The 23,440-nt window shown below is 40.9% G+C and overlaps 1 protein-coding gene across 1 annotated transcript in view; it reads left to right on the forward strand.

Moving 5' to 3' along the window:
* The window catches only part of Arhgap44 (Rho GTPase activating protein 44), a 155,201-nt gene that overhangs the window by 97,355 nt on the left and 34,406 nt on the right, over nucleotides 1-23,440 (forward strand). The window contains exons 7-10 of the mRNA XM_013013045.1: nucleotides 6,122-6,239; nucleotides 17,553-17,621; nucleotides 19,758-19,839; nucleotides 20,298-20,425. Coding sequence (XP_012868499.1) covers nucleotides 6,122-6,239; nucleotides 17,553-17,621; nucleotides 19,758-19,839; nucleotides 20,298-20,425 — 397 coding nt within the window. The remainder of the gene's footprint in view (nucleotides 1-6,121; nucleotides 6,240-17,552; nucleotides 17,622-19,757; nucleotides 19,840-20,297; nucleotides 20,426-23,440) is intronic.

The following is a 23,440-nucleotide window of genomic DNA, read 5'->3' on the forward strand; positions in this document are numbered from 1 at the left end:
TCGCTGGAGATTTCACTTGTGATTTATAATACTTTTCCTACTTCATCATACTTTTCTTCAGCCTCTCATCTCCTTTATTTTGGAATCTGGGAAGGAAATCTCTATCTCTCCTATCCAAATTTCAGCTTTTATAAACTTTCCCAGCCTTGGATCCTTGACAGTCTTTGTTGTTTATAGATTTTTTTAAGCCTTTTAGGATGATCCTACTCTATCTGCTTGCTGGTCCGTCTTCATCATCTCATAGCCCACTTTGTGGTTAAGAGCTGTGAGTTGGGAGAGAGTGGATGGCTTTGGGGGAATTATTGGCAATACAGGCCTCTCAGCCACTCAAGTTTATTTTCTTGCAGGTGTCTGCTTTAGCAACTAGTAGAAGGTCTAATCTTAGCCTCTAAGCTATGGATTCTTCAGTCACTTAAGTTTAGGTTACAGGATGAAGCAGGACTTCTTAGCAGCGAAGAATGACTTTTTAGCAAGCGTGTCCTCTTCCTTCCTACTGTGCTCCCAGATTGGCACTTTTTGCTTCTACTTCTAGCCAATGACTGGATCTTCGACTTCTCCAACTCCGGTGAATATTGTCAAATCCATCTAAGCTAGTGAGACTTTATATCAAATGTGCACATTTGTCACTAGTCAGGTAAACTTGGCTTGTTTGCTTCAAAAGCCAATGATTTAGGCCTTTCTTCTCCTCGGAGAAAACAGATGCTTAGAAGATGAACGAAAGATTGTATAGGAGAGGGATGGAGATAACCTCAAGGAAGTATTGTAGTGAGTTAAAGCTTGTATTTTGAAGCAAATATTAACAATATGGAAATGTCTTTTATGCCATTGGTTTAGATTGGCAGTGGTTAAAGAAAAACACTCCCTTTTCCCCCAGTGACCTCACTTTTTTTCTGGATATGTATTTTAAGATTAACCCTTCTGAGTCTAGGACACATTCAGCCTCTGCTGGACAGCTAACTCTTGAATCTTATATACTGGCTGGCATTTCCGGTAAATTCACTTCTGGAACTCCTTGAACACCACTGAGATTACTTCTGGAGATAAGATATTTAAGGTAGTCCAGGGCTGGAGCTCTGTTCGATATAATTGATACACTGACAGGAAAGGCTACAAAAGGACTTGGTGCCAACTGCAAGTTAGGAAGAGGGGTCTTCTTTTTGGAACTTTGATCTTGGAAGTCCAGCCTCCAGAACTGCAAGAAAATAAACTTAGGTCATCAAAGCCCACCAGGTCTGTGGCCCTTTGCTGCAGAAGCCTGAGCAGAGTAATATATCGATTTCCTTTGGAAGAAAATGAACTAGTGTAAGGAAGAGAGAAGGGCTCAGGGAGGAATCCCAGGCAGCACGTGGAATTTAAGAAGTGGATCACCAGAAGTAGGATTCTGGAGTCATGACAGTCTTTAATACCTGGGAGCAGAGACCTTTCATCTCCCCCACCCCCACCCCCCCCTGCAGTGCTCCACATGCAGGTAGGTACCTTTTCCCTGGATCCCTTTGCTTCCTAGTTATTGGATATCCCTTGGGCTCAGGGCTGGCCCTCATGAACCCTCTTCTTTTTGTTCTAGTTTTATCAGTGCAAAGGAAGGACTCTCTTTGTTCAGGATACTCTACTGTCAGTTGGCCAGGAAAGGAAAGACAGGGAAGAGCTTGCTGTCTAAGATGGGCACTCACTGCCAGGGTCCTGCAAAACATGGCAGATGCTTTCTGGACCACATAGGAGAGCTGGAGTGAAAAGTGGAGGATGTCGATGTCAGGGGCTGGGAGGTAAAACAGGTGAAACAATGTCCCACTGAGGGCACTTTGCTGTTGACCTTCCAGAAATTCTCCTGAACATTCATGCTGTCCTGGACTGATCTCAGGTTTGCCTTCTGTACCCGTTTCCTGAGATCCCAACTCCCATTTTGCATCTTCTTCTCTCTTCTGGCCTTCGGGGTAGCTTGTGCCCTGTCTTCATCTTCCCATTGTGCCGCGCCTCTTCTCCAGAGAATTACAGTGGTACATCCACTAATATGGTAGGAAGACACTAACTTTCTGCCCTTCAGATTTTAAAGCTTGGACATTGTCCAGAATCTTTGTGGAATAACAGTCAACCCTTGAGTTTATTTTAGAGCAGATGGTCTGAGAAGACCAGCATACCTTGACATTCATGGTTCAGTTCACTTTTCTTGATAGGTACTGTTGGGCTGATTTTTTTCCATAGTCTCCTTAGTATTTTGCTATTCAAAATGACTATGTCATTAGTTACAGAGCTTACTGCAAGTAAGATTCCATTAGAGAGATGAGACTGTATGTCTTTTAAAGGACTGGGATAGTGACTAAAGGACACAACTTAGAAAAAAAAACTTGAAGGGAAAATCAGTTAACTTGGGGAAATGTTGTTTTAATTTACAAATACTAACCCTAATTGAGATTTTTGGGGGGTAGGTTGTAGAGCTTGAACTCAGGACCTAGCTTCTTTGTGCTCCCTGAGTCCCTTTGTGCTCAAGGCTAACACTCTACCACTTGAGTCAGAGTATCATTTCCAGTCTTTGAGTGGTTAATTGGAGATAAGAGTCTTACAGGGACTTTGCTGACTGGGCTGGCTTCAAACCGTAGTCCTCAGATCTCAGCCTCCTTGAGTAGCTAGGATTACAGGTGTGAGCTAATAGCACCCAGCTCTATAATTGAGATTTTTTTCTTGAAAATCTAACCCAGATTTGCAAAAACATTAAAACCAACTTATGTCTTTATATGTGTGTGGTATATGTTTGTTTATATGTGTTCATATATGTGCATGTGTAGTTATATGTACGTGTTGTGGGGGGGAGGGGGTATATTATAACCACAAAAAATGGTTGTTATTTCTTCAGACAATGATTATAACCTGATCCTGCAATCACTGTGGAGGGATATTTGTGGGGTTTTTTATTATGTTTATATAGTTATGCAAAAGGATATTTGTTGTCTTAGCTGTGGCATTTCAGATTTTACTTACCATAATCTAATACATTATTTAAAACAGTTAAGCCTGGGGGTATGAATCAACAATATCATTTGTGTATCATAAACCTCTATCTAAAAACAAAGTATCTCTCAGGGATTCTCACCAATCCTTTGCTGCCAACTTATTTCAACTTCAATCTTGAAATCACATTGAGTAGAATATCTTCTTTCTAATTTGCCCTAAATTCTTATCTTGGAATCAGAAATCTTTTCCAGGACACGTATCTCTCTGGACCATCAAACTGACTGGACATCCCAAAGCCTTTTATGATGAATTTTCCCAGGGTTACACTTTTTTTTAGGGGACAGAGTCCTTTTCTTTGCTATTTTTTTCTATTCACAAAAACACCTTTAGTTTCTCTTTACCTTATCTTATACCATCAATCCCTGTACTCTCTTTATTTCTCTATGAGTAACAGAAGAAAAAAGTGGAATAGAAGCCGGGTGCTGGTGGCTCACGCCTGTAATCCAAACTATTCAGGAGGCTGTGATCTGAGGATCGCGGTTCAAAGCCAGCCCGGGCAAGAGAGACTGTGAGACTCTTATCTCCAATAAACCACCAGAAAACCGGAAGTGGAGCTGTAGCTCAAGTGGTAGAGCGCTCGCCTTGAGCTGAAGAGCTGAGGGACAGCGGCCAGGCCCAGAGTTCAAGCCCCATGACCCACAAAAAAAGAAAAAAGTGGAATAGAGAAAACCTCTAGGGATTATACTCTTGAACTTTAAGATGGGGAGGGGCAGGGGGCAGGAGCATCCCATTTTTTACCCCTACCTTAGAGGCCTCAAACTGTTGGCCTGAATGTCATATAGAACCACCACAGCTACTTGCTTGGTCAGTACTCTATTAGCCTGTATGATGTTTAGAAAAATTACCTAATCTCTTCCTGCTTTTCATGAGAGGAGTTCACATAAAGTTTCTAAATTCTCTTATCAATGGAAACATTTGACAACCAATGACCTGGAGTTATCTTAGACAGGCCAGCACTCCCCTCAATGGGACACACACCTTAGATTCCCCAATCCTTTCCTCTCCCTTCAGACTTGCCAAGCCTGAGGCCAGGTTTATATGCTGCTAGTCATCTTGATTACCCTGTTGTTTTTCTTATGGTCTAGAAGTATCTCTACATCTCATGTCTCTAGTACAAGAAGAAGATAAAATATCCAGGTGACTAAGGGTTTTGTTTGGTCTTGTTTTTGTTTTGTGCCAGTACCGGGGCCTGAACTCAGGGCCTCTTCTTACTCAGCTTCCTCTCTCTCTCTCTCTCTCTCTCTCTCTCTCTCTCTCTCTCTCTCTCTCTTTCTCTCTCCTTTGCTTTTTTAATTTTTTTAAATTGTTATTATAAAGGTGATGAACAGAAGAGTTACCATTTCATAAGTCAGGTAATGAGTGCATTTCTTTTTGAATAATGCTAGCCCTTCCTTCACTCTCTCCCAGTTTTTCCCTCTTGTCTACAAGTTGTTAATTTTCAGTGTAGTGTCTATGTTCAGGTCTTTTGCACTTTTACCCCTTGAGTCAATTCTGGAATTCTGGATTTCTACTAGTTAACTAGAGATGAGAAACTCTTGAATTTATCTGTCCAGGCTGACTCTGAACTTTGAGCCTCACACCTCATCCTCCTGAGTAGCTAGGGTTTTAGGTGTGAGCCACTGACATCTGGCTCAGGAGAGTCATTCTTAAAATAACAGCTTGTTTGGCCTCTTTCTCCTACCTGATGATACCTATGAGCCATTGAGTTCACAGACCCATAAGAAGAGAAACCCATTGTTGGGCCTAGTGTTCTTGGAACTGCCTTTCAGGGAGGGCTTCCATCAGCTCCCCTAAAATGACTAGCAACCAATAAGGTCCCTCATCTGAAGAGGCATTCTCATGCCTGTCATCCCAGCTGCTTAGGAGGTAGAGATTAGGAAGACTGCAGTTCAAGACCAGCCCAGACAAAATTATTGGAAAATCCCCATCTCAACCAGTAAAATCTTGGCATGGTGGCATGCCCTTTTCATTTCAGCTGAACAGGAAACAAATAGGATTGTGGCCCATGCCAGCCAAAGGATAAATACAAGACCATATTCAAAAAGATAATGACAGTAAAAAGGGCTTAGGTAAGGTATGGCTCATATGGTAGAGTGCCAGCCTAACAAGTATGAGGCCTTGAATTCAAATATTCATACCAGCGAGGAAAAAAAGAGAGAAACAGATGGGGAGGGCAGTATTCCTTCCTCACAAAGATAATTTTTTTCATGAAAATATAAATATTACTGTACAGTTTTCTCCCTATCTGTGAAGATTTTTACTTTACAAGTTGTTTTTATTCTTACTGGTGTATGTTCTCAATTAGCATGTATCACTATCTTCAATCAAATAGTAGAATTCCCACATGTATACCCACTGGGAAAGTTAACGAATGACACAGACTATACTGAGAGATAGTGATAGTGATATTGAAATGTATATAATACATTACTATTAACTACTGTTAGTATGTAAAACGTTATGTATTTCATTAATTATTTAATCATGCTACATGGTACCAAATACATAATTTTTGTGTGTCTGCCAGTACTGGGACTTGAACTCAGGACTTGAGTGCTATCCCTTAGGTTGTTCACTCAAGGCTGATACTTTACCACTTGAGACACAGCTCCATGTGTGGCTTTTTGCTGATTAATTAGAATTAAGAGTCTTATGGGTTTTCCTGTCTGGGCTGGCTTTGAACCATGATCCTCGGATCTCAACTTCCTGAGTAGCTAGGATTACAGCCGTGAGCCACTCACTAGTCTTTGTAAATGTACCTAATTGTAATTTGTCACTGAAAAATAACATGCACTTGTTGAAAAGACATTCATAGTAATTGTCATTTGGCCTGCTGTTCAGAAGACCACAGAGGTGGCAATGGCAACCCAGGAGACGTTCTTTCTTTGTATAGGAGTACCCGATCCCCAGTCTCAGCCTGTAGTTGCGATGTGGAGGTAGGGCCCACTTTTCTCCTAGGTTAGTACATGATAACATTTCATCACTTCTTCTCAGCAGGAGTGTGCAGTCCCCAGGGGTAATATCTGCAATTGGGTATACTCTCAGTTTCGGATAGCCCCAGGGCTCTGCCTGTCTCATGCCTCTCCTCTTTTTTTTTTCTTCTGTTTTCCATCAGGTGGCAGCAGACTTCCAAGTCCACAGGGTTGTCCAGCAGCCTGCAGCCTGCGGGTGCCAAGGCTGATGCCCTCAGGGAAGAGATGGAGGAGGCGGCCAACAGAGTGGAGATTTGCAGGGTACCTGCCCTTCTTCACAGCTCTCTTCTGGGACACAATGGGGAGCCCTCTTGTTTGGTTCTTCTCAAGTGTCTAGTTAAAGTGCAGGTCTTCAAACGTGCCTGATTATTTCATATCCAGATACCAGGATAAAGACTGAGTGAAGGCTTTGATGTTGACCTCTTCAGACAGTCAGCCTTGGGTTATTCCATGTGGATACTGCACAACAGGCAAAGAGAAAATGGCCTTTGTTTCTGTGAGAAACACTTCTGGCCAACAATTGAGAATTGAAACCATGGATGAGCCTTGACTGACTGTTATAAATTGCTTATTTTCATTACCTTTTTAATACTTTCTGAGTCTCCTTGTCGATACTGTGCCTCCTGGAAGACTGGTCTATGAAGTGAAATGCTAGCCATGGGGATAGTCAGAGAGCAAACAAACTTTCCACTTCTAAGAGAGAGCTCATCATGCTGAACCCATTCACATGCTCACCACCCATTTTCTTAACACATAGTTGTAAGATTTAGTTAGCAACACACCATTCATCATACTCAATGGACATGTACATCTGCTAACAGGTACATATGTCAGTTTAGGTTGGCAAGGAACTCCAAACTCTAGTTAGTCTCAAGGAACAAACATTTCTCTCTCTTCTGATCTCCTGTTGTTGTTATCCTGTTGGTGTTATAGTTCTGTGGAGCCAAGCAAAGTAAGATCAATACTTCAGTTCCAGAATTCATTGTGATAAGGCAAATTTGTCTCTTGGACTCCCGGGTTGATGGCAAATCCCTCGCTGGAGTTTTAGACACCTTTTCCAGTAGACATGGAATGTAGTGGTAGGAGGACACATTGAAATAGGTCAAAATAAGAGTGTCAATACTGTATGCATTCTAGGGTAGCTACTTACCTTTACTGTTCTGCCTAAGACCTACATTCTGCCAAAGTCTTTGAAGATTATAAAAAGATATATATTTACCATAGATATACATTTACCATAGTATTGGAAAAATACAATATGACAAAAGGCAAGAAGTCTCTCCCTCCCAGCTCAGCAATCCATTTACAAATAAGGTATCTAGTTCCCACTCCCACCCACCAATATGTATTAATAACTCTGAGGTAGGTACCAGTGGCTTGCATTTACAATCCTAGCTACTCAGAAGGCTGAGATTGAAAGGATCATGGACTGAAGTCAGCTCTTGCAGAAAAGTGAGACATTCCATTTCTAATTAACTAGCAAAGAGCTGGGCTCTTGGGTAGAGCACAAGCTTTAAATAAACCAGACGATCAAGAAGCCCAGAACTGGGGAAAACAATAAAGAACCCCTAAAATTCTCTTTGACAATGTACTGTGTTACATGCCAAGCACCATGAAAATTATAAGGATAAGGAATGTTATAAGGTGTTACAACCTGTAGACTGCATACCTTCCTTCATAGTCATACAAACACATACATGTGGATAGTATTACCCTAGTTACTGTTGCAGTTTTAACAAATAAATATCAGCTGTGCTGTTTATAATTAGTCTAGCACCTAATTCTTAAAATTAACCACTCTTTTCAAACTAGTATCCAAAGTCAAACTTACTGAAAGTATAACATTCCATGTTATATACGTACACATATATACATATGTGTATATATACATATTACACATATGTGGATAGACATTTGTTTATAGTACATATACAAACACCATGACTTACTTAGCTGTTTTCCTGTTGAAGGATATTAAGACTGATGAATTCTTCATTGTTGTATTTTGCTTCTTTCTCTATCAAAATGATACTGTAAACATACTTGTACATGTACATATTCTGGTAAGTTGGTTATTTCCCTAATGCATAGATTTCCCAAGGTGATAACATTTAAGTCAAAATCTATGCATATATGTAATCTAGATAGATAGATAGATTTTTTTAACTAGGTGAAGGTAGTTTACTTCTAGGAAAAGAAAATTAGTAATTCACATTTCCACCATCAGTATGAAAAGTGGCACATTTCCTCTCATCATTACCTATAAGATTTGTTACTCCTGTTTCCAGTTTCACTAGTCTGTGGCGGGGGAGGTGCGGGGGGTGCTCTGTTTGTGTTCTTGAGCTTCAATTTGCCTAAATATTAGTAGCAGTGAATGTATCTTTATGAGTTTATTGGTTAGTTTCCACATAAGCTATAACCAGTTGGAGGAATTGCCTATTTTGTTAGCAGTTGAGCCAGGATTTTTGTAATTTTTTAAAATTTTATTGTAAATGTGATGTTCAGAGAGATTACAGTTACATAAATCAGGTAATGAATACGTTTCCTTTTGAAGAATGTCATTCTCTCCCAGTTTTCCCCCTCCCAACTTGCCTCTACCCAGCCCCCCTCCCACAAGTTATATAGTTCATTTCCAACATCGTGTCTAGAATGGGTTTCACTGATGAATTGGTTCACCTTTTATCCCACCATTTCTGTGCTTCCCCTTCCTTCCCCAAATCAGATGAATTTATTTCAGTTATTTTTAAGAATTTGTGTGTGTGTATGTGTGTGTGTGTGTTCTCTATGTACAAGGAACATGAAATACTTTCATGTCTGCTATACTGCAGGTACTTTTTCTAGCCAGCTCTGCTATTGGCTTTGCTTATTGTCTTCTGATCTTAAAAACCTAGTCAGTTCTGTCTATTTCCTTTGCCTGGAAAAAGCTTCCACGTGGGCCATGAGACATCTTCTACCCAAAAGATAAACCATTTCATACTTTCAGTACTTGAATGTATTTTACATATTTCTTCATGCATACCAGTTTCTTTTCATGTATGGTATGATTTTTGTGGCTTTAGGTAGATAGTTAAATCAGCACCTTTTCAGGAAGTGAAATTCTACCATGCAATCCCTCATGTTTGTTTGTGAAATCCTCTTCATCTGTTTGCCTCTTCCTAGTCTAATGGCTATGTAGCAAATGCAGTGTTCAGTGAGGCCACCTTCCTTCTTCCTTTGTAGTTATCTTGGCTGGTCCGTGACATCTGTTTTATTGTATGAAGTTTGTGACAATCATTTCCACTCCCAGGAGTCTTGTCTTTGTGCTGAGCTGCTCATGAGAATTCTCACTGAAGGTTTTGTTCAACTTCTTTTCTTACTTTCTTTTTTAATTCTACTTCTTTGGCTGCCAGTTTCTCAGTTTCTACCTTGATCTTTCCTCTGAGCTTCTTGACTGGGGTTTCCATTGTATTCTTATGTTTTTGTATTTTCTCAGGAGACAAGTCTTTAAGGTCCCCTACTTTGTGACACACCAGCAACATTAAAAGGTTATTGAGCATCAGTCTATTCTTGTTTAGAGAGAAGATCAAGAGGAAGGCCCCTCTTTGGGGCTCAGAGTGTTTGCCATGTAGAAAACCCAGTCAGGGTGGGTTTTGATCTTTGAAGAAACAGCAGAGATAGTAATTAGAGAACCAATCTGTTCAATGTAGTATCAGGTTTGATTTGAGTATGAGTCAGGTTGAAGTTCTGGGCTTCCTCTGGAAGGTCAAACTTTGCCCCTTCCACTTTCCTGCTGATACCTCCCTCCCCCTTGCTGCACCCATGTCTTTCTCCTTCCTACTTGGCCTCATCTTCATTATGTCTCTTTTAACTTGTGTCTTACTTCGTCTTCTCTAGGGTGTCATCTGTATGTTTTCACAACCAGGCTTAAATTTGGGGAAGGTGACAACTGGAAGGCAAATTTCAGCCCACCTTGTTCTCCTTACAGGCTGGCTTAAAAGCATGTATGCATATTGACAGACATCAAGACAACATTGAGTTTGGCCCTGCCACTCCTCTTAGTATTAAACTCATGTAATGTCTTGGGAAATATGTACATGATATTTCAGTAGAGTTACTTTTTTCATCAAGTATGGTAGGTTGTGGAGAGGTTGAGCAGCACTGGTAGTGCTTGGATGTCCTTCTGCCAGTAGAGCATCCATCCCACCAGACATAAGGGCAAGAGAGTCATACCAAGTAGGAAGCCAATTTCTACTGGATTTTCCTACAACACTTCTGAGACCTTCCCTGACAGGTCAGGCTGTTTAGCATAGGGGAGGCATCGCTTACCTAAAGTGGGAACACATTACATGGATGCTCCCTGACTTAATGGCTTCACTAATCATTATGGCGAGGAACTGAAGTAGACTGCAAGTACCCTCTACCGCAGCAGCATGTCCCCAAACTGACCCCCACCCCACAGGCTGCCAAACTCATGAGACTGACCCCAAGTAGACAGGTTCTGAGGACATTCTGTCCACCTGGGAAAAAAGGGGCAGGAAAGAGATGCATACCATGTTAAGGCTTTCAAAAAATTATCTTGTGTACATTATTTTTCTCTGCTAGAAAACAACAAAATAAAGTTGTCCTTGGATCCATGATTCCAGACTCCTGCACAAAATCTAGATTTTCAAGTAGTGTGCACCTTATCCAATATGCTTTAAATCATTCCTAGAATACTGATAGTGCCTAACGCAACACAATGTTGTGTACATTGTTATACTGTATGCCTTAGAGAATAACGAAAAGGAAGGAAAAATGTGTTGTATATGCTCAGGGCACCTGCAGTTAATTCTCAGTATTTTTTTTTCTGTCAGTCGTGGGCCTGAACTCTGGGCCTGGGCACTGTCCCTCAGCTCCTCAGCTCAAGGCTACTGGCCTATTCTGCTTATATGGTGCTGAGGAATCGAACCGAGGGCCTCATGCATGCAAGGCAAGCACTGTACTACTGAGCCACCTTCCCAACCCCCAATTCTCAGTATTTTTTTATCAATAATGATCAGTCTGCAGGTGAATAACTCATAGATGTGGAAAGTCACCCATACACCAGGGAATTTAGAGCACTTTTGGAAAGGTCTTACTGATTGCCACAATGAAATTCAGATACCACAGCTTGGAGCCCAATTCAAGGGAATATGGTTATCAGGCCTCAGTGTGTCAATGTGAGATAGAGGCTCCATGTGGAAGAGGAACTGAATGAGACTGGGATTATATTTGGAAACCATAGTGCAAATATAGAATTGTTCTTATTCAAGAACAGAACTGGCACTGCAGAAAATTGAAGCAGTGAGGTAGAAAAATAAATTTCTTCCAGTGTGTTAAGGAAAAGGGACCCAAAGGAATAGAAACTGTAGAAACAATGACAGACATGGAAGACAGACAATGGGAACTTGAAGCACAGATTATAGGAGGCTCAAACTAATGATAGAACCACAAAAAGGGAAAATTGGCCTGCATCTAACATATCTATATCTAATCTATGAATCAGAAAATCAGTTCTTGCTTTTTTTTCCTTTTAACTTTTGAGATATTTTTAAACAGTGTTTTTAACCAACCAGTGACTTGTATTTTGGAATACTGTTAATTCCTAATAGCAAAAATTTTTAAATGTTATACACCTCTTGTCCCCTCCATGGATAATTCCCCATTATTCGCATCCTGAGCCAGGTGTGTAGAACTGATGCACTTGGAGAAAGCTGTGTTGGAATGTCATCACTGAGGCCCACACACACTGATGGTGTGTTTCTTGTGGATTTGGACATGTCGATGATGACATGACTGTATCATTCTAGTACCAAGGAGAGTAATCTCACTGTCCCCCAAATCCTCTGTGTTGTCCTCCTTTTCCCTCAGACACCTGGCAGCCATCCATCTTTCTTCTATCTCCATCATTTTACCATTTCTAGAATGTTCTACAGTTGGAATAATAGAGCCTTTTTAGATGGGGGTCTTTTTTTTTTTTTTTGGTTGGTTGTGGGGCTTGAACTCTGGGCCTGGGCGCTGTCCCTCAGCTCTTCAGCTCAAGGCTAGCACTCTACCACTTGAGCCACAGCACCACTTCCAGTTTTCTGGTGGTTAATTGGAGATAAGAGTCTCATGGGGACTTTCCTTCCCCGGGCTGGCTTTGAACTGCCCTCTTCAGACCTCAGCCTCCTGAATATCTAGGATTACAGGCGTGAGCCACCAGCACCTGGCTCAGATTGGGGTCTTATACATAGTAATATGTACTTAAGTTTCCTCCAAGTCTTTACATAATTTAGAAGCTTGTTTCTTTTTAATGGTGAATGAGATTGTTATTTATTTCTCCGTTTCTATACTGAAGGGCATCTTGGCTGCTGTCAAGTTTTGGCTGTTAGGAACACAGGCACAGTGGACACCTATATGTGGGTTTTTGTGTGGGCATGAGTTTTCAGTTCATTAGGCAAATGCTAAGGGGCACAGTTGCTGAATGCTGCGGTGAGAATATGTTTAGTTTTGCAAAGACCTGCCAACTCTCTTCCAGAGTGGCAGTACTAATTTGCATGCCCACAGCAATGAGTGAGAGTTCCTGTTGCTACACATCTGTTCCAACATTTTGTAGTGTCAGTGTTTGGGATTTCCATTCCTTAGTAGACATGTAATAGACATATAATGCTTTCTTTTATTTTAATTCCTATTTCCTGAGTGATGTAATGATATTTAATATCTTTTCATGTGCTTATTTGCCCTCTGTCTATATTGGTGAACTGTCTATTTAGGTATTTGCCAAATTTTAATTTAATTAAAATATTTTAGTAAGTTCATTTAAATAAGACACCTGATTTAAAAATATCTAAGATGTACTTTTAAATTTATTTATTTGTATGTGTTTATTACTTCCCTGAATGATAAGTGCCTCTTTATTAAGCTACACCACAGAACTATCCTGTCCTGCATCTTCCCATTAACACAACCACAGTTTATAATCTTCTCTTACTCCTTAGACTTGTCATCAGCCATGGCAAGCTGGAGTCTTCTCCCTTGCTGCTTTACAAAAAGGTGCCTAGTCCACAGGGACCTAGCAGCACCAGGAGTGGCAGAAGTAAACCACTTTTAACTGGATTGTTAATTTAAAAATGGATCAGTCCTTTGAGTGTCTGAAGATATTCCTGTTGTCTTCCTTTTACTGGTGTGATTTCTGATTTCTGGTTTAATTCCATTGTAGTCTGATTTCTGGTTTAACTCCATTGTAGTCTGAAAGTAGATGTTGCATAATTCCTTTTTGTTGTTGTCATTCATGAGGCTTGAACTTGGGCTGGGTGCCATCCCTGAGCTCTTCAGCTCAAGGCCAGTGCTCTACCCTTAGAGCCACAGCACCACTTCCTATGTTGCTTAATTTCTCATTTTTATTTTATTTATTTATTTATTTATTGCCAGTCCTAGGGCTTGGGCTCAGGGCCTGGGCACTGTCTTTGAACTTCTTTTACTCAAGGCTAGAACTCTGCCACTTTAGCCGCAGCACCACTTCTGGCTTTTTCTGTGTATGTGGTACTAAGGAATCGAACCCAGGGCTTCATGCATGGTAGGCAAGCACTGTACCACTAAGCCACATTCCCAGCCCCAATTTCTTGTTATTGTAAATTCATTAAGTGGCGTCTGATGGCCCAGATGTAGTCTATTAGTGTGTGGTACACATGAGCTCAGGAGAATAGATTCTCTGTTGAGGCAGTGGTCCATAGAAATCAGTAATAGGAAAATGTGGCAGTGATTAAGATGCATCCTATTCATAATCTGACATATGGATTTGTAACCTCTTTGTACAACTACTTAATAATAAAAAAAACTTGACAGTTATATCCAGGTCATTGGCAATCCAATTGAAATAAACCTTGTCCATGCTTATTGTCTGCTCCACTATATCTATTTCTCAAAAAGGTGTTGAATGAAGCTTCTATACGGTAATATTGGATTCATCTCCTTGTAGTTCTATCAGTTGTTATCTCTTGTATTTTTAGAATCTGCCTATATAATTAATGACTGCTCTGTCTCTGACTCCATTGACTCCACCATAATTATTGCCCATCTGAATCTCTTACTTCCCTTACTCTGGTCTGCATATCTCAAATGTTAAAGTAGCAGCTCTGAATAGTGTTAACATGGTATATCTTTTTCTGTACCTTTGCTTTTAGTCCATTGGGTCTTTATATTTATAGTGGGTTCCTGGTAGACAACATATAGTTGAGTGTTCTTCTAAGATCTTACTCTGATAATTTCTGCCTTTTATTGAGGCCATCAGTGTGTAGAGTAATAGTGATATAATGGAGAAATAGCTACCACACTTATTACTGTTATCTTTGTTGGTCTTAGTTTGTGCATCTGTGTTTGTCTTCCATAATTTTTCCTTCTTTTGTTGTTTTCATTGAACCTCTTCTCTGCTTTCATTTTCTCATATATATATATATATATATATATATAGCTTATATATGTTATATGCCATTTAAAAACTTTTGTGGTCAAGCTAGTTTGCACTAGTCATTTACAACTAATCCAAGTCTACTCTCAAATGGCATAATATTCTTTCATACGTAGAGCATTTTAATAACAAGGTTTTCCTAACTCTGGCTACATTGTTACTGTTGTTATTTTGCAACTGTTATCTGCTAGGTCAGTTAAGAACAAGAAAAACGTTTTAAAGCCAAAGCATTGTGGTACATGTAGATCTTAGCACTGAAGAGGCTAAAGTAGGAGGACTTCAAGTTCTAAGCTAGCCTGAGCTACATAGTAAGACCTTCTCTCAAAAACAAGTGAACAAAAACAAATGATTGAGTTTTAAATAAAAGTTTAATTTTACCTTCACCTAGTACTTCCATAGTGTTCTTCCTATAAAGCTCTGAACTTCTAACATATATCATTTCCTTCTCCCTAGAGTACATACCAGTTTTAATTGTTTTGGGTTTTGTTTTTAGTTTTAGTTTTTTCTATATAACTGATCCTGTTGGATTAGTTAGAATATTGAGATGTTGAAAGCGTATGTAATGCAGCAGCTAGTCCTTTCAGCGTCCCCTTGCTTTTTCTTACTGACCAAGCCGTTTGATCTTTTCCATCCTGAAAACAAGGTGGCTCAAGTCTGCTGAGCAGACCCACTGCAGGATGGCAAATGATTTTGATCCCGACAAACTTTGCTCAATATGATATTTGGAAAGACATTTATATAGAGGGTCCTCAGGAGATCTTGAACATATTTTATTCTCCTGAAAATTATGCCAACTCTGCATCCTAGTTTCCTCATTTATCTAATAGTTTGGGAGGGTTGTTTTCTGGTTTTGTCCAGTCCTGGGGCTTGAACTCTGTATCTGTGTTCTTGTGCTCAAGGCTTATACTCTACCATTTTGAGTCACAGAACCACTTCTGGTTTTCTTATGGTTAATTGGAGATAAGAGTCTCATGGGCTTTCTTATCCAGGCTGACTGAACCACAAATCTCAGATCTCCGCCTCCTAAGTAGGTAAGATACAGGTGTGAGCTTCTGGCACCCAGCTTTAACCAATAGTTTTTAAGTCCCAGATGTGTTGTTCATTTTGAGAAATGACCAGCAGAAAAGAAATTCAAAATTTTGTAACCTTACGATCTAACATAGATATGTAATACTTACTGGAGATGGTTAGGTGAAGATTCTGTGTCAAATGATGCTTGATACAACTTTCAATGACAGTGAATTCATTTTCCTCTGTCTTTACTCTCTGTATATGGGTCTTACATACATTGTCTAATTCGTCTTGAGCACTCCTCAGAAGACAGATTTCCCCCTTTATCACTGTGGCTTGATCCCAATGCCTTGCTTGTAAGAGCTCTTGAGTGATGTTTCCAGGAATCAGTGCTCATCACCACAGAACTTGGAAATGAGGTGAAGCACTCAAGCACATCTTACTTTTCACTGAGAGTCAGCCAAGTGGGCAGCTTGTGAGGCTGAGAGTTAGAACATTGGTACAGGTTGCTTGAGGTTTCATGAAGTAGGCTCCTCCTGAAGCACGTAGCTGCCTGCTTTATTCATTTGGTCTCTAGGTCCACTTTCTGCGCAGCTGTTCCTTTTCTCTCAACCTGGTCATGTAGGCTCTTTTCTCCTCTAGAAGCATCTCTCTTTTTCTAGGGTTTCCCTGCCACAGATTGCTGAACCAGTAAGAACCTTAGAGTCCCTACATATGACTTGCTCAAATAAGTGACACAATGGGCTAGGATGTGGCGCAGTGGCAAAGTGCTGGCCTAGCAAATGCATCATCCTAGATTCAATCCCTAATATCAAAAAAGAAAATACAAAAAATAATACATCTAAAACCAACAAAGAAGTGAGACAAGTGCTCAAAACTACAGTCATCAGGCAAGTGCTGGTGGCCCACATCTGAAATTCTAGATCCGAGGATAGCAATTGGAAGCCAGTCTGATCAGAAAAGTGTGTGACCCTCTTATCTCCAATTAACCAGCAAAGAGTCAGAAGTAGAGGTATAACTTAAGTGGTAGAGAGCCAGTCTTGAGTAAAACAGCCAAATGAGAACACACAGCCCTGAGTTCAAGACCCAATACCAGTATACACACACACACACACACACACACACACACACACACACACACCTGCAATTAGTAACAGAGTCCAAATGTCCTGTTCAAAATGTGCTGTTATTATTATATGATCTATGATTGTTTCTCTGTCCTTGAAGGACCAACCATTACAGATTCTAGTGCAGCATTAGACCATCACTACCCTAGCCAGAAGATGAAAGATTGCTTACATTGTAAGATTTGTGTGCAATCTGGGATGAGTCCAGATTTTGCCAGGTTCTGAATCATCAAGCCTTCCCCTGTGCACCTGTCTTAGCCAACCTTTCTCCAAATGGCTGTATTTCTATCATTTTCCCGCGTACTGATGATCACCATCCAGGTGGTAATTGAGAACAAAGGAGAGCAGGGAAGTGCAAGGACCCAAAAGAAGAAATGACAGAGCGAGAGGCTCAGCAGAGGGCAGTGTGCTGGATGCTGAGCTGGCTTCACAAGGGTAGTACGAGCTACAAAGAGACATGGAAGCAGTTTGCTCATCCCTCTGCACCCCACCTTGGACTAACTGTACTTACAGCCCATGTGATTTAATCCTAGGGAAACCCCTAGCATAGGTGTGCACACACATGCAGATATACATGTACACTAGTCCTGGGGGCTTGAACTCAAGGCCTGGATACTATACCTTAGCTTTTCCCATTCAAGGCTGGTGCTCCACTATTTGAGCCACAACTCTACCTCTAGTTTTTTGCTGGTTAATTAGAGATAAGACAGACTTTCCTGCCTGCACAGGCTTTGAACCATGATCCTCAGATCTCAGCCTCCAAGTAGCTAGGGTTACAGGCCTGAGCCACTGGCATTGGCTAGGTGTATATTTGAGCTCACTCATTTTCAAGGTTGAGAAGCCTGGCATCCCCATGGGAAGACTTTACAATATGTCAAATATTGAAAATGAGACAAAACAAAACTCTGTTCTCCTATGGTGTCTAGGGTAAGGCTTTAGCTGTTCTATTATTTTAAGTTTTACCTTGCTTGTTTATTTTACTTTGCACAGGACCAGCTCTCCGCTGACATGTACAGTTTTGTCGCCAAAGAAATTGACTATGCAAACTACTTTCAAACGGTAAGGGATGGGAAAGGTAAGAATGCTGGCATCTGTTTCCTGGAGTCATGATACCCACAGGAAGTTAATGTGGGCCTGGAACCCAGGGCCTCTGGTTGATTACATCACAGAAAGGAGTGGTGCATTGACTGTTTTAACCTGTAAATAGATTCTGCCTTCTATTAATTCTTGTATAGATTAGTCTCAAAGCCCAAGATTAAAAGTTACCACTCTGCTGGGTGCTGGTTGTTCACACCTGTAATCCTAACTATTCAAGAGGCTGAGATGTGAGGATTACGGTTGGAAGCCAGCCCAGGTAGAAAAGTCCATGAGACTCTTAATCTCCACTTAACCACTTAAAAACTGGAAGTAGAGCTGAGGCCCAAAGTGAGTAGATTTCTAGCCTTGAGCACAGAATCTCAGTGACAGCACTCAGGCCCTAAGTTCAAGCCCCATGGACTGACAAAAAAGTCATCCTCCCCCCAATCCTGAAGATTAGTGAAGCACTGTTGTCCATGGCAGTAATTTCATATCCAAGAGGGATTCTGCTTCCTTTCCTAGCAGATATTTGGTAGGCTCTAGAGACAAGTTTTGGTTGTTACAACTGTCCTGGCCACTTATTACGTAGAAGTTCACTGTTGCAAAATCTTGGTCTATGCCCTGGGAGACTTGGGGAAAAAAACAGAAAGATAAACTTGTCACCCCAAGTGCAGATATGTGTGCTGGTCGATTTTTGTCCAAGACAACAGCAGGTAGAGAATATTGAGATGCCCTGCTGGCCTGCCCGTCCTCAGTGTAAATACACTTAAGAGACTGGAGTGCAGGAAGAAGCCGAAACTGAGCCTCCTACCATTGAATGATGTCGTTTAGATTATTAGGACTGTGGCTATTTATCAGGGTAAATGAAACCAAGTCAGAATACAGAAAAAAATAAAATATCATGACAGAAAAATAATATAAAATGAAAAAGCATTACGCTTACCTGCTTTTAAAGTTGAGAACAAAACTCTAGAGCTTACAAGGTATTGTTTTTGTTTCTGATTCTGTTCTTTTTACTTTTAATAACCAGAAAAAATGATGGAAGGATAAAGGAAAGAGAGACAAAAGGATAAATCCTAAAGAGTTTGAAATGTCTTGTGGTAGATGGTGGATGAATTAACTGTGGGCTATTAGCAGTTTCCCCACATTTTCCTTAGTGGTGCAGATATTCTGAAGTTTGTCCCTTCTACCCTGCAAAATATCTCCTATGTCTTGTTTCCATTCTTAAAGCTTATTTTAAAATAGTAGCAACCTTTTTTTTTCCAAATGTATTCCCTTTGTTGTTTGTAATAGTTCCTAAAACCAATGAGATCGTTGGCATTCCAAGTTTTATCAGACTGCTTCATAGACCTTTATGTATCATTCATTTCAAAAGTCTCCTTCACCTTTTAAAGAATTCATACCTGTCTTATTTTACTATTGTTATTGGTGTTTCGCTTCCATACCAAGCTCTGAAATGATGATTCTTTTTTATCTGTGATATACCTCTACCTTTAGGGCAGGTTTGGGAAATAAATGGATTTCCTGTGGTCCTGATCAACATGCTACCAATTTTTTGACTTAGTGAGATGATACAGTAGAACACCTCCAAGGAACTTGTTCTTTGGGTCACATCAACATAGCCAAAGCAGTTTCACCTCCCAGTGTTTGTGTAGAAAATAGTGGAGCCAACCACATGTTTTCTGGTCAATCATATGTTGAACTTGGCAATGATCAGCATGTGTGCTGGGTGGTTTAACCTGCACATACCTCACAGGCAGATGCCTTTCTGCCTGTGGTTTTCATTTATATCCACCTATTGTTGCATCTCTCCTTGCTTTGAGGATGGGGTTCCAGGTGAGATGGGGTGACATGAATGGCAAGCTCTCTTAGGTTAGGCTTCATCTTGTGAGAGGAACCCATGTTGCTTTTTGGTTCTTCTGCCTCCCAGATTTCCACTTGAAATGGGAATATTTGCCACAGAGGCTAAAGCATGCCCATTATTGTGAGCAGACCAGAGTAGGGAGCTGGATTTTGTTCCCATGAGTGAACACCTTTATGCAGAACAGGCTCCGTGCCACTGAAGTCTAGGTTCTTACCCCTTGGCAAGAGGTAAGTCTTACCGTTTTGTTTTCTCAGCTAATAGAAGTACAGGCTGAATATCATAGGAAGTCACTGACCCTGCTGCAGGCTGTGTTGCCTCAGATTAAAGCCCAGCAAGGTAAGTGCAAGCCTTCCTTGGAGTAGGGTTGGCCTGGGAAGCCTGGTTGCCATTCTTGTTAAGACCATGTCCCTATGTGTCACTTACCCTTACATTCCTCCTAATAAGGTTGCGTTTAAATGAGCCACTACACAAGTTGGTGTTGATCCAGTTATTTATGAAGCCAAGCATACCACTCTCCACCACACACACACTCCATACCACCTATCAACAGATATGTTGTAGGTACATACAAGTATCTACAGTTGTGGGTGTGTCACATTTTCCTCAGCAGCATTGGACACAGATGCCCATCTACCCTCTCCCATCCTCTCCATCATCTCCCGAACCACAGGAATAGCGACTCCCTTTCTTTGATAGTCATAGGAGAATCTGAACAATCAAAGAGAACCATTCCAGCTAGCATGGGCAGCTTTCGCAAGATGCCAGCTGACCCCTTTCTTGTTCTACCCCTTCAGAGGCCTGGGTTGAGAAGCCTTCCTTTGGGAAACCGTTGGAGGAGCACCTTACCATCAGTGGCCGCGAGATCGCCTTCCCCATCGAGGCCTGTGTGACGATGCTGCTGGAGTGTGGGATGCAGGAGGAGGTAGGGCAGAGCAGGCCTTGTCCCCAGCTGGTGTCCTCTTCCAAGAAGCAGAGCACCAGAGCCTTTCCTATAACACCCCTGCCCAAAGCCCCCTCAAAGAAGATGTGAAGTAGGGTGTTACCCTTCTCCTGCAGACATTGGTGGGTCCTGCTTCCCCCACCACAACCATGAGCCTTCACTTTCACAGGGAGAGCAGATGACTTGGAAGGGTATCACTCTCTGGCCACGAGGATTGTATGGCCATATTCTATCCGTTGCATCTTCATACTGAATGTGATCTTTGCTGCTGCTGTCACTCATTTCGTGTCATCCTCCTGTTCTTTTCCTCTCTTCCTTTTCCTCTCCTCTTCTTGCTTTACAAATTTCATAGCTTACAATAGAGTTTATAACCTTTCGCAATTTGATTGACAGCAACAATGAAAGATGCATTTTTTAGAGCCACATGTTAAAAAAAAAAAGAACTATGGTAACTTGGTGGCTGTTGCTGTTTTTCTTGCAGTGTCAGTTGTTTTCTGGGAGATAAATCCACCTCTGGTTTCTTCTATCAGCTCTTTGAACATCTTTACTCCATCTTTATATGACCTGATCAGCCAATCCATATTTATTCAGGGCATGCTATACACTTAATGTAAGAATGAGATAGGGATCTTATGAACTTATTGGAGGAGTTGTGTCTAGCGTACACACAATAAGCATGATTAATGTAAGATAGGCTGAAATAATCTTCAAATATAGAGGTTTATGGGAGGCAAACCGGGGCCATGGGAGAGAAACATTACCATTACAACTTAAAAATATTTAAATGAAAATGTCTACAAATAGATAACTTGTAAATCACATATAACTTTGAGTATAGCACACTGAAATCTGTGCTGGTGGCTCCTGTGTTGCTCCAGCCTTGCTCGAAATGCTGCATACTCAAAAAGGAATGGAGCACTGAAGATGTGGCTCAGGTAGCAGAGTACCTGTCTAGCAAATGTGAAGCCTTGAGTTTAATCTCCAAGACTACCAAAAATAAATAAATAAATAAGACAGTAGTTTGTGGACTCTAGATGTAGCTAAGCAGTAGAGAGCTCACCTAGAATGTACAAGTCTATAGGTTTGATCTCCAGCATTGCAAAGCAATAAGAAAAGAATGGCAATAAATTGGTTTGGATTTCTTTTCTTCTTTTTTTTTTCCATTGTCTTATTTTTTACTTTATTTTATTTTTATTGTGAAAATACCTTATAGAGGGGTTACGATTACATGGGCAAGATAATGAGTACATTTCTTTTTTTTTTTTTGGGGGGGGGTCTGGTCATGGGGCCTGACCCTGGGCCTGGGCGCTGTCCCGCAGCTCTTCAGCTCAAGGCTAGCGCTCTACCACTTGGGCCCAGTGCCACTTCCGGCTTTTTTCTTTTTTCTTATGTGGTGCTGAGGAATCCAACCCAGGGCCTCAGGCATGCAAGGCAAGCGCTCTACCACTGAGCCACCTTCCCAGCCCCAATGAGTATATTTCTTATCAAGTATTGTTGCCTCCTGCTTTGTTTCCCCTTCCCATCCCTTCCCATCTCCCACCCCCTCCCCCAGGCCAAAGTTGTAAATTTCATTTTTTGACATAATAACTTATATATCTCATTGTTGCAATGGGTCTACCTGTATCCCTATTTAAACGATTTGTTTTTTTCCCTTCCCCTCCACAAATTATACCAACATCAAATACAGTGAAAGCAAGGGTTATACCATGGGGGGAGGGACATACAAAGCAACAATCACATTTGAATACTTATCTTGGGGTTCATTTCACCTAACATCAACTTTAAAACCATATTTTATGTTTTAAAAAATTGTCACCATTTCCATACTTGTTATCAATGAAAGAGTATGAAGGCCTTCATGCTCCTTGGAAAATGGTTTCATGAAGGAGGCACACTGAGCTTTTGTTTCCCTTTTTGTTTTTAATTATGGAAACATGCAAAGGTAAGCTAATGAGCCTCATCCCCTGGCAATCTTGTTTCATCTCCACTTCGTCTCTTGCCCCCTAATCTCTGCTTTAGATAGTCCAGATATAGTGCTACTTCATTTATAATGCCTTTGAAATGTCTCCCTGAAAGAAAAGGGGTATTTTGAAATACAGCCATAATACTATTATATCCAAAAAAAAGTATCAGTCTTTGTGTCAAACATGTCTGAGGCTTGGAGTTTCTTTCCATTCAGCTTCTCTTCCATATATCTCTATCTTCATCTTCTTTTTCTATCTCTGTTCATAGCTCACTTTGGCTTTATAAGTTATAGAGGTTCATTTGGGCAAAGTGTTAGGGAATCTCAAGTTATGCCAATGATGCGTAGAGCATAGGGATTCCTTCACGTATCACCCCCTGTGTATGCACATGCAGAGATGCTCACACATGTGCATATGCACATACACATCTTTTCTCTCCCGTCTCATTAGACTTGTACATCTGACCAGATCTCAATTAAACTCTTCTTCAAGATTTATTTTGAGTGTAAAAGAACATAATTTCTAGCTGCACCAGTGGCTCATGCCTATAATCCTAGCTACTCAGGAGGCTGAGCTATGAAGATCACAGTTCTAAGTTGCCCTAGGCAGAAAAATCTGTGAGACTTTTGTCGCCAATTAACTACCAAAAAGATAGAAATAGAGGTGTGGCTCAAGTGTCAAGATTGCCAGCCATGAGTAGAAAAAGTTAAGGGGCAGTGCCCAGGTCCTGAGTTCAAGCCCCATGACTGGCACAAAAAGAAAAATATAAAAACCACAAACTCTTGAGTGCCCAAGGTTCAGTTATCTAACAAGTACCCACTGGACCACTCCAATGGGTCACAGTGGCACTGGGCATTAAGAATAGCACAGTGGGTAAGGGAGACCCATTTCCTACTCTCAAGGTACTTGTGTCTGAAGGCTGAGACATGCAAACATGCAGCTTTGATATTGCAGCATACTGTTGGAAGAAATTGCTGCTGGAGAGTTTAGAGGAGTGGAATGCAAGGACTTTCTGTCTCTCTGCTTTGCTTTT

This window comes from Dipodomys ordii, unplaced genomic scaffold (assembly GCF_000151885.1).
Source record: "Dipodomys ordii isolate 6190 unplaced genomic scaffold, Dord_2.0 Scaffold19, whole genome shotgun sequence".
Classification (NCBI taxonomy): Eukaryota; Metazoa; Chordata; class Mammalia; order Rodentia; family Heteromyidae; genus Dipodomys; species Dipodomys ordii.